The 14,966-nt window shown below is 38.3% G+C and overlaps 1 protein-coding gene across 4 annotated transcripts in view; it reads right to left on the bottom strand.

The window, feature by feature from the left end:
* Positions 1-14,966, bottom strand: part of CFAP206 (cilia and flagella associated protein 206) — a 55,064-nt gene that overhangs the window by 26,856 nt on the left and 13,242 nt on the right. For all 4 annotated transcript variants that reach the window (XM_050788058.1, XM_050788057.1, XM_050788059.1 and 1 more), the window contains exons 8-11: positions 9,561-9,680; positions 8,222-8,420; positions 5,875-6,015; positions 2,061-2,254 (exon numbers count right to left, since the gene is read on the bottom strand). In XM_050788058.1, coding sequence (XP_050644015.1) covers positions 2,061-2,254; positions 5,875-6,015; positions 8,222-8,420; positions 9,561-9,680 — 654 coding nt within the window. The remainder of the gene's footprint in view (positions 1-2,060; positions 2,255-5,874; positions 6,016-8,221; positions 8,421-9,560; positions 9,681-14,966) is intronic.

Raw genomic sequence — 14,966 nt, 5'->3', positions numbered from 1 at the left:
ATCCCAACTATTCAGGAGGCTGAGGCAGAGAATTGCTTGAACCAGGGAGGCGGGGCTTGCAGTGAGCTGATATCGCGCCACTGCTCTCCAGCCTGGGCAACAGAGCAAGAGTCCATCTCAGGAAAAAAAAAAAAAAGAAACAATAATAAGTACCATTTTAAATTCATCAAATTGGCAAATATTACAAACTGAGGTATTAACAAGTCCTCGCAGGATTATGGGTAACTGACAAGCCTTATAATGAAGTTAAATTGGTACATTTTCAGAGTAACTAACCTTTTAGTGGAAATAAAAATTGTAGGCCTACCTACTATTTGGCTCACATACAGAAAGACACTGTAGACAAGACCAATTTCTCATCACAACAGGAGGAACCTAGAAGGCTCTGCAGAATCGCTTCATTGGAAAGGGGAGCTGGAGTGCTACATCAACGATGTCATCACAATGTCAGAATAACCCAATGTCAGAACACAGCACATCACGATGTCAGAATAACAGCACCAACTGAGCTGTCCATGGTCCTGACTGCCATACTTCCCCCCACCCGCCTCAAAGTCCTTAGCTTGTTTCTGATCTTCCTGCCCAAGTGTTCAGACCATCCTCTGTGCTCCACTGTCACCAGCCCAACAGTCCTCTCCCAAATTACTGCTTGGATCTCTGCTGGCCAGGTCAGTGGCACAAAGCCCACCTGCTTCATAGTTAAAATGTTGACAAAAAATAGCAAACGAGTCCGGGCGTGGTGGCTCACACCTGTAATCCCAGCACTTTGGGAGGCCAAGGTGGGTGGATCACCTGAGATCAGGAGTTTGGGACCAGCCTGGCCAACATGGTGAAACTCCATCTCTACTAAAAATACAAAAAATTAGCCAGGCGTGGTGCCGTCCGCCTGTAGTCCCAGATACTCGGAAGGTTAAGACAGGAGAATTGCTTGAATCTGGGAGGTGGAAGTTGCAGTGAGCCAAGATCACGCCACTGCACTCCAGCCTGGGCAACAGAGCAAGACTTGGTCAAAAAAAAAAAAGCAAACAATAGACATTTTAAACCATGTATTTCAAAATGTTTTCCTTTTAGTGAGTTTAAAAGAGAGGAACTCAACAAGAGAGAGGAGAGACAGAAAGACCACTTAAGAGATGAACAACAGGCTGGGCATGGTGGCTCATGCCTATAATCCCAATACTTTGGGTTGCCAAGGCAGGAGGATAACTTGAAGCCACAAGTTTGAGACCAGCCTGGGCAACATGGCAAGACCCTATCTCTACAAAAAAAGTTTTCTTAAAAAATTAGCCAGGCATGGTGGCACTTGCCTGTAGTCCCACTTCTTGGGAGACTGAGGCAAGAGGATCCCTTGAACCCAGGAGATGAAGGCTACAGTGAGCTATGATTGTGCCACTGCTCTCCATCCTGGGTGACAGAGTGAGACTTTGTCTCTAAAAAGAACATAAAAAGAGATGAACAATGAAAATGAGAGACAAAGAGGAAGAGTGTGAGAATATATAGCATTCAAATGTGAGTTCCAAACTGGTAGAGATTTTTATCTGTTTTGTTTAATGAAATCCCTTATGCCAAGAATAATTACCAACACACAATAAGTGGCTTACTAAATAAGATGAATGAATTAATCAATAGACACAGACATACAAGAAACCCACCGCGAGATCCATTTTGTGGCCTTTCAGACTACTACAGTTTAAACCTGTTAAATTGTTTTGCAGCTCTGAGTATAAGTTACTATCCATGTTATCTGTGTTGAGCTCCTCCAATGTTAGATACAGAAATATACTGCAGCTTCAATTATTTACAAGTCAATGAAGTCCTTTGCATTCAGATTTCCCCATTTCCTAATTCATCAATTTGACTCCATATCCTGTTTTCATTATTCTTTATTTATTCCATTAGTTTTCATCTTCAGATGTGAATCCCTTTCAGACAACCTGTAAAGACCCTCAGCTGACTCTCTCTCTCTCTGCCTGGACTTGGGAAGCATTCTACAACAAAATACAACTTTTTAATTAACTATATTTTCAAATGTCATAAATTCATAAAATATTAACCCTGCTTACCTGAGAATATGGAATCAGTGTTTCAAACTGTTGATGAAGTTCCAATAGCTGAATTAACTCTGTATTTTTTTTGGCCTTTTCTCTAACTATATCAATATAATGTTCAGGATTTTCTGCAAATGAATATGCAGCATCTTTACTATTGAATGTGTAATATTTTTCTTTATATTTTAAAATTCCAATTGCTGGATTTCCTGAAAATAAAAAAAGAATTAAACATGAAATGTCTTGATCACTTATGAAATATTGTTATTCTGGCCAGGCACGGTGGCTCACACCTGTAATTCCAGCACTTTGGGAGGCCAAAGCAGGCAGACCACCTGAGGTCAGGAGTTCAAGACCAGCCTGACCAACAAGGTGAAACCCCATCTCTACTAAAAATACAAAAATTAGATGGGCGTGGTGGTGTGCGCCTGTAATCCCAGCTACTCAGGAGGCTGAGGCAGGAGAATAGCTTGAACCTGAGAGGCGGAGGTTGCAGTGAGCTGAGATCGTGCCATTGCACTCCAGCCTGAGTGACAGAGCGAGACTCTGTCTCAAGAAAAAGAAAAAAGAAAAGAAATATTGTTACTCTGTGTTTGTAACATACCATAGAGCCATTCCTCCATTTTTTTTTACACTGTGTCCCACTCTTATCATCCTGGCTGGAGTGCAGTGGCACAATCTTAGCTCACTACAGCATCAACATCCCAGGCTCGAGGGATCCTCCTGCCTTACCCTCCCAGGTAGCTGGGACTACAGACATTTGCCACCCCACCTAGCTAACCCGTTTTTGGAGAGATGGGGTTTCACGTCACCCAGGCTGGTCTCAAACTCCTAGACTCAAGCGATCTGCTCCCCTTGGCCTACCAAAGTGCTGGGATTACTGACATGAGCCACCACTCCTGGCCCTTCCACTTTTTTTTTTTTTTTTTTGAAACAAAGTCTTGCTCTGTCACCCAGGCCAGAGTCCAGTGGCATGATCTCAGCTCACTGCAACCTCTGCCTCCCGGGTTCAAGCAATTCTCCTGTCTCAGCTTCTTGAGTAGCCGGGATTACAGGTGTGCACCACCATACCCGGCTAATTTTTGTATTTTTAATAGAGATGGGGTTTCAACAAATTGTCTTGAACTCCTGACCTCAGGTGATCCACCTGCCTCGGCCTCCCAAAGTGCTGAGATTACAGGCATGAGCCACCACGCTCAGCCCCTTCCACTCCATTTTTAACATATCACTTATGCTTTTTTTGCTAAGATGTTATAATTAGCATTTTAATTTATACATTTTTAAATGATACGTGAAATCCATACTAATTATATTTTTATGTTAAAGTATGATTTTAAACTGTATTTTATGTAAAAATACTTTCCACTATTCAGATATAATAATTTTAAAAATCTTTTATGAAAAGCCACTTACTCATCTGGCAGATTTTTCAAAGCTACTTCAACTAACTACTGCAAGGTCTATGTTTAAAATAACCCAGTAAGAACTACAAACATGGGACATCTTTTCCAAAATGCAAATTTGCATATTAGCAAATATTTTTCACTGTAAAAAGATACTACATAGACTATAGATAATTAAATATCCACATAGTTTGTGGAAGTTGTATTAGAAAGAGTAACTGTCTTATTCATTTATTCTTTCATTTATCCAGCAAATAAATGGTGCCAAGCCTGTAGAAGATAACAGATTCCCTGCTCTCAAAAAATCACAAATATATCATAGGCCACAGAGTGACAAGTGCTACATGAAAAAAGTAATAAAGGAGGTTAAACACATAGTAAAAGGAAGACGTGTGCAAGTGATATTTTAAATTGAGTGATTAGGGAAGACTGAATAAAATGAGGCAGCAAGGCAAGTAGCAACCTGGAAGGCAGAGCTTCCCAAGTAGAGTGCAAAGGCTCTGAGGTGAAAGTGGGCTTCGACTGTTCAATAGCAGCAAGAAAGCCAGAGCCACTGGAATGGAGCAAACGAGGGAAGGTGTGGTAGGCAATGAAGTCATCAGAAAAGGACCCTGACTGCTAAGCACCAGTGTTACCCTGGGATTTAAGTCATGTGGTCTCCACTCCTGAATGGAAGAAGGGAAGTTCTACAGAATTCATCTGAGGTAATGCAGGTTGCTGCTGCCCAGAAAATAATGAAGTAGAAATAATGTAGCAAGCAGAAATAGTCAGAATTCACTTATTCAGAGAGGAATCTGAAACTCATGGCCCCACAAGCTCTTCTACTTCTCTACTTTGCCCTCTTTCTTCTTAGACTTATAGCTGGGAGACCCTGGAAGGGACCATACAGACCTCCTGGTTGATCCTTTTCATTTTCCTGAGGGGAAACTGAAGTTCACAGAAGGTGTGAGATTTCATAAATGTTACCTAGTTCACTAAGGACACAGACCAGGCTCTTCTGAACCCTAGCCCATAGCTTTTCCAACCACATCATGCTTCCTCTGCCATCATGCCACATCCATGTTTCTCCTTTCCTTTCTTATTTGTGTGAAACAGGGAAGGAAGGAAGGAATGGAGAGGAGGAGGGAGGTGGGGGAGGGAGAGAGGGAGGGAGGAGAAAGAAAAGGAAACTATCTACATTCCATTGCATTTTACCTCTGCAAGGCTCTTGATTGTTTTCTCCCCAGTACCAGTGACCCTCATTGGGCCTCAGAATATTACTCTCAATTTCCCACAGTAAATATTTTGTTATTCCCATTATCAAAAATGTAATAACATTTTTTAAATGAGCCAATTGTGTGCTCTCTCTAGCCTGTATACACACAATCCCAATAGTTATTTTTAACGAAAAAATACCCAATTTTGAAATGTAACAAAAGAAATAAAGAAAAAAAAAGGAGAAAGAAGAAAAATAAGGTTAATGGTGTAAAGTAAATTAAGACACAATCTTGTCACAGTTTTCATTCTAGCCCTGGCAGGCTTTTTCTTATTCACAATTCACACAGCACTTTTTGGATAGTAATTTATTTCATCTCTATCTCTGATTTATTCTTTATTTTGGAGAAGCTCTAATAATATATACATCATAGAGAAATTTTACTTGATATTAGCCATTTCCTTATGGGTCTAACAGAGAAATCCTGATCTATGCCAGTGAAATATAACTGTAAAGTAACAAAGAATATTTTTAAACAAACATGTCAGTCAAATAAGTGTTGCTCTTTCAGTAATTACTTTGGAAGATGATGTATTTTTAGTAATGTTGTGTAACATTTCTTTTGTTTTGTTATGTTTTTGAAAGGAAGTCTCACTTTGTTGCCCAGCTGAAGTGCAGTGGAGTGATCTCTGCTCACTGCAATCTCTGCCTCCCGAGTTCAAGTGACTCTCCTGCCTCAGCCTCCCAAGTAGCTAGGACTACAGGCATGTACCACCATGCCTGGCTAATTTTTGCATTTTTAGTAAAGACAGGGTTTCACCATGTTGGCCAGGCTGGTCTCCAACCCCTGACCTCAAGTGATCCACCCGCCTTGGCCTCCCAAAGTGCTGGGATTACAGGCATGAGCCACTGCATCCAGTCAATGTCGTGTAACATTTCTAGAATTCTTCATTGGCCATATGAGTCATCCCCTTTCAATGGTACTACAGCATCCATATTTCATAACACATATACACTTTCTATTACTAATCACTTATAATTTCTTACTTATGTCAGTCTACCAGAGCACCTCCAAAATGAAGACTTTGTCTGGATCATCTTTGTAGATCCTTCGTTAGTTCACCATTAGAGTCCATAAAGTTTTTAAAGTGAATATTCAAGTGACAATGACAGAACTCCATATAAAGAAAAAATTGGGGAAAGGAGAGCAGTCTCATTTCCAATGATATACCTGGAAGGAGAAGACCATCTGTTGCAGCAAACGTGTAAGCACAAAATCCCCGATATTGAATTAATAGTTTATCAAAATTTGCTGTTGTTTCTGGGAAAAGCCATTCTAGTTTTCTGAAATCTGCCACATTTACTCTATCTTCTGAAATGAAGGAGAACAAGAAAAGTTTTAATTCAGTGAGAAGGTTAAATTTCCAAAATAAATCAGCAGGAGCTCATTCTAAACATTACCTTTTTATTGCTTTGTACTTTTCCCGATGGGCAAAAACTTGATATTCACAAAACCAGATTTATGAGGAAGTCTATTGAAGCAAAGAAGTACAAATGACCTCAGTGACATGTAAAGTTTCTGGGGCAAACTTGGAGGTAGGACTTTGCTCCAGAATGAAGAACAGAAAGGAGAGGCCATTTCTGACAAGCATGCTCTGCTGCTGAGAGAAAAGCTGACTGGGGCACTTCCGAAAGTGTGTGGTGCTTCCTGCTGCTGAAGAGTAAATAACCCAAGGAGTTGAGCAGAATAGACTGGCTGCTATGTGACCCAGAGATACATTGACCTCATTCAATATAGCGTTGTTCTTAATAACATGCTAGGTGGCAACATATGTTTAATATGACGCTTATAAACTAGGACTGTTGCTTCTTGAAACAACAGAGAAGGTTCTGAGCAAAGACAGTCAAGAAAATGTTAACTGATTTTGATAACAAGGTGTGTAATTTTTGTTCTTTGTAGTTTTAAAAATTCTTCCTACTGTTGGTTAGCTTACCTATTTACATTTGATAAGCAAACTGAATAAATTTTTACACAAATAATACCACGTATTTATAAAACATTGTTCCGAAGTTTCTTAGCTTTCACAATCCCATGTACACTTCTATGCCTGGTTCTAAACCCAAAAAGCAGGTACCACAAATGATCTTGTGGCTACCACTAAAAGTAAATACATAATTTATAGAAAATAAATCCTCTCTCTTTTTTCCTGATATGCCTGAAAGCCTCTAACAATGACAGTATGTGGAAGGTGTAAATGAAATTCTTTTAGAACACTGGCTTGACCAATTCACTGGAGCAGTAATTTAATAGTGTTGTAGTGAATAAAAAGTTCTGACGTATGGTAGAAAATGACACATCTAAATCTAAGAAGCTGCAGGTAAACAGTCTTGCCAATATGGTTAGCTTAATATCCACTGTTGAAGCTACTTTAACTTTTCAATTTCATTTAATATTTGCTTAGATATGCTGCTTTAATGAAATGAAATGAGTAATAAAAAACTCGAACTGAAAGGATATTTTTTAGTTTCTGATTTAGTTTTCAGTTTTTATGCATTCTAATAGTTTAAGAAATCACTGCTATATTTTTATTTTTCATCTTTAAAAAGTAGAATTTGAAAAGAAAATTCGTAAATTATTAATTTTATTTTCTGAAAAAACTCTCTTTTTATGCAACATCAGCATCTCAAGTCCCAGGCTCTTTTTTGGCATTCCTCATAAATGTTAACTTGTCTTTAGCTAAGATAGAAGGGTCTAAAATGGTTAAAAGTTTATTGATAAAGATTGTTTTTCTGTAAGAATCAATGCATCTTCTAAAGGACCTAAATAAGCTCAATTAATTTTACAGGGATAACATTTATTGGTTTGTAAATTCTCAACTTGAATCTGAGGTAGATATGTAACAAATAACATTCTAAAGAAATGGAGCTTTATTTGCAACAAAATAGCAAGGATTAATATTCTTTTCTCCAACAAATCAATAATAAAATTACTAGGACTGCAATAGAAACACATCTGCACAAAAAATGATTGTTAACCAAAACATGAACGATAACACTAGGAATGGTTATTGCTGGATAGTAAGTTATTCAGTTTACATTTTTTCTGTTTTCCACACCTCCTCTCATGAACATGAGTGCTTTTTTTTTTTTTTTTTTTTCCTGAGATGGAGCCTCACTCTGTTACCCAGGCTGGAGTGCAATGGCACAATCTTGGCTCACTGCAACCTCTGCCCCACTGGGTTCAAGCGATTCTTGTGCCTCAGCCTCCCGGGTAGCTGGGATTACAAGCACCCGCCACCATGCCCGGCTAATTTTTGTATTTTTAATAGAGACGGAGTTTTGCCATGTTGGCCAGGTTGGTTTCGAACTCCTGGCCTCAGGTGATCCACCCGCCTCAGCCCCCCAAAGTGCTGGGATTACAGGCATGAGCCACCACACCCGGCCCTCATTAGTACTTTATAATCAAGAAAAATGTTTAATGCTTTATCAGAAAGGTATGAAATTTTTAGAACAAAAGAGTGACTTTATTCTAGAGGTAATTTTAAAAAGAAGAGGAAATAATGGATGATTTTCATTACCCATGTGCTCTTTCATTCTACACACATCAGTTTTCACAGTCGCTCCATTAAGATGACGTTGCATTGCTCTCTCAGGAAAGTAAAGTTCGTGAGCACCCAGGAACGGCTGAATGTGAGTGAATAAATTACTGAGGACACCAACCACAATAGTTTCATCTTGCAAGCTGGTCCACAGAGTAGAAAGTGCAATGAAGATAGGCTGAGGCAGAGAAAAAAAAAATTCAAAATGCAACTGTGTAATAAAATTATAAATCACTGTACTCTTTAAGATAAATACAATTGTCATTTGTAAAGAAGTTAATTCTCCCTAAGCAAAAGTCTTACGAACTTAGACAGTAGACTTTAGATAGAAATTTAACTCATAAATTATGAGAAAATAAATTTGCATTTTATTTCAAAGCATTTTATTTTAGTATGATTATTATAAAGTTAGTTTACTTTAAAAAGCCAAACATATGTGATCACCTAAGAAAGATTTATGGACTCTTCATCTCAAAAAACCAAGGGAAAAATGTCTTAAGAAAAAAAAAGAGGGCCACGCACAGTAGCTCACGCTTGTAATCCCAGCATTTTGGGAGGCCAAGGTGGGCAGATCACCTGAGGTCAGGCGTTCAAACCAGCCTGGCCAACATGGCAAAACCCCATCTCTACTAAAAATACAAAAATTAGCCGGGCATGGTGGTGGGCACCTGTAACCCCAGCTACTTGGGAGGCTGAGGCAGGAGAATGGCGTGAACCCAGGAGGCGGAGCTTGCAGTGAGCCAAGATCTGCACTGCACTCCAGCCTGGGCGACAAAGCGAGACTCTGTCTCAAATAAATAAATAAATAAATAAATAAATAAATAAATAAATAAAATACTGCACATACATTTTATACCTCCTTATCCAGATAAGGTTTGCCAGGTTTGTCCATAAAATGGTGCAGATAATCAGAAAATCAATATTTAAGTGCAGGCCTGGTAAACAAAGTGATTATTATCTGTCTTTTCAGAAAGGTCACGAGTTACATCATGTCTGTACTGGAGGCAATTTCTGACCAGCTACTATGAATACATTTTCAACCACAGTACTATGATTATTTCTGTTGTCACAGCCAATACTGATATGGTTATCATACTATACAGTTGCAGTTCCTTTAGTAGCAGTTGCTTATGTAGGGGAATTCTCTCATCGAACTTATAATTTACTATTATGGCAAAGTAACCATAAAGAACAGGATCAACTTATATAAAACATTATATTTTTAGAAATTAAATATAATTATAATGACTTGTGATCCAATATTATAGGGCTCAAAAGGAAATTCACCTTAAGGTCAAAGTTTATGACAAATACTTACAAAGACTTGTGATGTTGGGACTGCTGTCTTTGATTTTATGGTCATTTTTAGTTGTTCCAGATGGGCTCCTAACTGTTTTGTCATCATTTCCACTTCTTGAGCACCAGTAATTATATCTGACTGTGAAAACAATATAATTTGCATTAATATTTTTATAATTCTAGTATAAAAATCATATGTGTCTCAGACCATACCTGCTCCCCACATCTTCTGAAAGTAGGCTGAATGACAGCAGGAAGTCTCTTCTCCGTGAGATCCTCAACACCTAGAACAGTATCAGCATATGTATGGGGCTTCCAAGATATTTGTGAGTTGGATGAATCTTTTGAAATACAATGGATATAATTTTTCTTAAATGTATCCAGGTATTCTTAGATTTAAGTATAATTGCATTCTTGAGAAATGGATCCTCAAGTATCCGTTTTTGTATAGCTGTTATTTTCCTATTCCTCAATGATAAAACTAATTAGGAGTTCCTCTGAAAATTATGTTGATAACAAGATTTAATAAAATCACATTGAGAAAAACCTGTTAGGAGTGAGCCAGCAGGGCACTGCAGATTGGCAAGCTAGAGAGATCTCACCCGTGATGTATGACATATGGTTTAGGGGATGACCAGAATCCTTGTACTGAGTCAGGGGATATTCTTGAAGACCCTGTCATAGAGTTCATCATTGAAATGACTCACAAGGCACTGTGAATTGGAAGACAAGGTTGAGTACAAGTTTACAATATTGTTTTCTTGATTTGAAGGGACCCAAGGAAGTTTGCTAGGGTTAAAGACTTGATTACTATGAATGCAGACCTGAAATGAACTGAAAACCATTTGATGAAGCAAACTATGGATCTTGACACCTTTTGTACTTTCTGAAACTTCATTATCATCTGGGGGAAGTACATACATTAACTGTATATTTTCTATAGTAAGGTCCTGATAGATATCAAGCCATGTAAATGAAAGATGGAAAAACACAAAGTTTTTAGCTTTTATTTTCATGCCTTCAATTTTAGGGTGATCTTTGAGCCTTTAATCACCTGTCTTTATATAATAAGCATACTTGAAATACTTGTTGGGTTTCAATGATCACACATAATAAGTTAAAGTACCTTGTAAACCATTTATTTCTTTCTGACTTTTGACTATCTAAAGGATGAAGTAGTATTTATATGTTAGCTATATTTGTGCCATTGTAAGCTATACTGTAGCTATTTATTATGCAAGATCTAAAAGACATCTTTGACTTTATGATAACTAAGAAATGCTTCATATATCCTTAAGTTTTTAGACAACAGTAAACTGAAAGCTTATTAAAGGTAGTGAACTGGCTTGTGATCCTTCTAAGGATATGATATAGAAAAATACGGTTCTTTGTAAGAATTTTTATCTGTCTTAAACGATAATTTGTCTTAATATTCTTTTCTTCATATAACAAGAGTGATTATTTTTCAAGAAACTAAAAGTTTCATGTGAATGTTGGAAGGCATTTTTGATTTAAAACCTTCTGAGGCTTATAAAATACTGTCTGTTAAGTTTTAGGAGAACTCATGTTCCCACATCAGATTAAATCTTCTCAGAATAAATGCTTTCAGTAGCAAGAATAGTTTTAAAAGTTGATGACAGGATAAGCATTTGAGATAGTATTATATTAACATATTTGTAAGTACTTGTTCATTGTGGAAATGGGTACTTGATTAAAATATATATGGCTATGGAAACTGCTTTTGCAGTTCAGGATATACAGGTTTGTGTGTATTTAGCTTATTGTAAAGCCCTTAGTTTAAAATAAGGATTAAAATTACATTCAAATAGATCACTGAATGTTACTCTTTGTGAAACTGAACTTTTTGTGTGACACAAACATTATAAATCAACACTTGGGAAACGTTTACTTTCTTAATCTATTGACACAAGGAATAAAGTATGAAAAATTAAACGAAAAAAATCACATTGAAGAATGCAGAAAATCTTAAAAGTTACCACATTGAAAGAAAAACAATATATTTGATACAACAATCATGGTCTGAAAAAAAGTTGCTAAATGCTGAATTTGAAATAATTATATTTGGCCGGGCATGGTGGCTCACACCTGTAATCCCAGCACTTTGGGATGCTGAGGCGGGTGTATTATGAGGTCAGGAGATGGAGACCATCCTGGCTAACACGGTGAAACCCCATCTCTACCAAAAATACAAAAAATTAGCTGGGCGTAGTGGCACGTGCCTATAGTCCCAGCTACTCGGGAGGCTGAGGCGGGAGAAGAGCTTGAACTTAGGAGGCAGAAGTTGCAGTGAGCCAAGATTGAGCCACTGTACTCCAGCCTGGGCAACAGAGCGAGACTCCGTCCCCCCCCCCCAAAAAAAAAAGAAAGAAAGAATTATATTTATTCTTACTATGTGCTAAGCACCACATTAAATACTTACAAATACGAAAAAGGATAAATACAAGTGAGAAAATCAAAGAATAGTAAGGTAAGTAAATTGTCTAGGTAGATGCAGCTAATAAGGGGTAGCATCATGGTGGATCCCAAACCATCTGAGCCCACAGCCCAGCTCTTAACCATTATACCGTGTTGCCCCAGATGTCACCAGAAATGGTTGTGGTGTGGGTTTATCAGTATAACATAAAAGAATGACATCTATTTGAAGAGAAAAAAGTACATTTGCATTCTTAGACATCTATATGTAACCTAATTAAATGCTTTCTAGACTCTTTTAAATGACAAAAATAATTACTTCATGAGTAACATCAGCTATTATCATTGTATTACAACTAACAAATTTTTATTCATAAATGTAATATGTATCCTGTTTTAATTTTACCCATACTGCTGTTTAAGCATTACTCCTCCTCCTGCTTTATTCTTCCATACACATCGAATAGGTCTCTTGTCTACCCTCATAGAGTTTTTTTCCCCTTGCTTGTTAAGTTTTGTTTTAGGAATCAGTATGAAAATGCAGTCTTTAAAGTCTTTTAAGATTTGTGCAACAGCAACAAGAAACAGGAATACATTTGCATACGTTCTCCAAAGTAAAAGTGGCATTTGACATGCTATACTTATTAAAACCTACAATTGAAAAGATTCTACGGCTGGGCGGGGGGGCGGTGGCTCACGCCTGTAATCCCAGAACTTTGGGAGGCCAAGGGGGGCACGAGGTCAAGAGATAAGAGACCTTCCTGGCTAACACGGTGAAACCCCATCTCTACTAAAAATACAAAAAATTAGCCAGGCGTGGTGGCGGGCGCCTGTAATCCCAGCTACTCGGGAGGCTGAGGCAGGAGAATGGCGTGAACCCGGGAGGCGGAGCTTGCAGTGAGCGGAGATAGCGCCATTGCACTCCAGCCTGGGTGACAGAGCGAGACCCTGCCTCAAAAAGAAAAAAAAAAATACTGTAGACCCCTCCCCCAAGCTGTATTTGCAGGATTCATTCAGAGTAGGCACACAGAGCTTCTTGCTTTTTTCTAATAATATCCTAGAAATAATTTACATTTTACTAAAAAGAATTTATTCACAATCATCCAGAGTTTTTTTGTTTTTGTTTTTGTTTTTGTTTTTGTTTTTTTGAGACAGAGTCTCACTCTGTCGCCCAGGCTGAAGTGCAGTGGCACAATCTCCGCTCACTGCAGCCTTCGCTCTCCGAGTTCAAGCGATTCTCCTGCCTCAGGCTCCCAAGTAGCTGGGATTACAGGCGCCTGCCACCGCACCTGGCTAATTTTTTGTATTTTTAGTAGAGATGGGGTTTCACCATCTTGACCGGGCTGCTCTTGAACTCCTGACCTCGTGATCAACCCGCCTCAGCCTCCCAAAGTGCTGGGATTACAGGCGTGAGCCACTGCACCCGGACCTTTTTTTTTTGAAATGGAGTTTCACTCTTGTTGTCCAACCTGGAGTGCAATGGTGCGATCTGGCTTACTGCAACCTCTGCCTCCCCGATTCAAGCGATTCTCCTGCCTCAGCCTCCCCAGTAGCTGGGATTACAGGTTCCCACCACTATGCCTGGCTAATTTTTTGTATTTTTAGTAGAAATGGGGTTTCACCATGTTAGCCAGGCTGGTCTCGAACTCCTGACCTCAGGTGATCCACCCGCCTCGGCCTCCTGCGAGCCACCACACCCAGCCCATCTAGAGTTTTTAATTATAATATTAGTCCTCTAAAAATGCTATCACTTAAAAAAAACATCATAACATTCAAATGTTTGGCAAAAGCATGTGATCCCAGCATGTTTCTTTGTCTTCTTCCGCTTCCCCCTACCTTTTAAACAGTTTTTATATGTTCCTCATACTTTCTTCCATGGACAATTTTCAACAAGTCTAGTCAAACTTATAGAAGCAGAAATTAGAATGGAATTTCTGATGTTTAATGTTCTTATTACAACAGAAATAAAATATAATAAAACAAGCACAAATTCCACCTGATTTTTTTACTTGCTTTATCAAGGACAATCAAGAAGCCCTGTGTTGTGTGTCTGTGGATGGGCCCTGCAAAAATAGCTTGCGGGGAAAGAACTCTACAAAAATCTTGACTTACAGGTTTTAACAAATATGCTGTCAAATGCAACTCTTACTTGCACAATATCATGCAGCTTTCTCTCTTTGGTGTCTGCCTTGCCCTTTAAAAGCCCATAGAGGATGGAATTTTATTCTCTCAGTTAAGTCAGCAAAACTATGATCATCACTTCCTTTTCTTTTCTAGAATATTTCCGTGTGTTCACTGCAGCAGATAAAGGCCTGATCAAAACAAAATAATTCACTATCTTACACAGGCTATATATATATATATTTTTTTTTTTTTGTTTGTTTGTTTGAGACAGAGTCTCACTCTGTCACCCAGACTGGAATGCAGTGGCACAATCTTGGCTCACTGCAACCTCTGTCTCCTGGGTTCAAGCGATTCTCCTGCCTCAGCCTCCTGAGTAGCTGGGATTACAGGCACCCACAAACATGCCCAGCTAATTTTTTTATTTTTAGTAGATATGGGGTTTCACCATGTTGGCCAGGCTGGTCTTGAACTTCTGATCTCAGGTGATCCGCCTGCCTCAGCCTCCCAAAGTGCTGGGATTACAGGCATGAGCCACCGCACTCGGCCCATATTGGATTTTTTAAATGTTCACATAAACTGAAACTTTGAGGAGAGAATTTTTAAAAATCAATATTGCTACTTTAAAATTTTTAAGTAGTATCTGTTCAAATAATGTGACTTTAAAAAGAATATTCATAGATTTTAATATAGGAAAAATCTTGGCTAATTTTAAATTGATGCAGTTTATAATCTAGAGATAATACTGATTAAACCAATATCCATTTCATAATAATCAACCTTAATTGTCACTAAGACTGATAGGGAAGGATTGAATAGTTTAAAAACAAAACAAAAAAGACTCTTTGAGCAAAGAATCAGAAAGTTAAGA

Source organism: Macaca thibetana, chromosome 4, assembly GCF_024542745.1.
Source record: "Macaca thibetana thibetana isolate TM-01 chromosome 4, ASM2454274v1, whole genome shotgun sequence".
NCBI lineage: Eukaryota > Metazoa > Chordata > Mammalia > Primates > Cercopithecidae > Macaca > Macaca thibetana.
The sequence above is the reverse complement of the archived record's forward strand: the minus strand, read 5'-3'. Positions and strand labels throughout refer to the sequence as shown.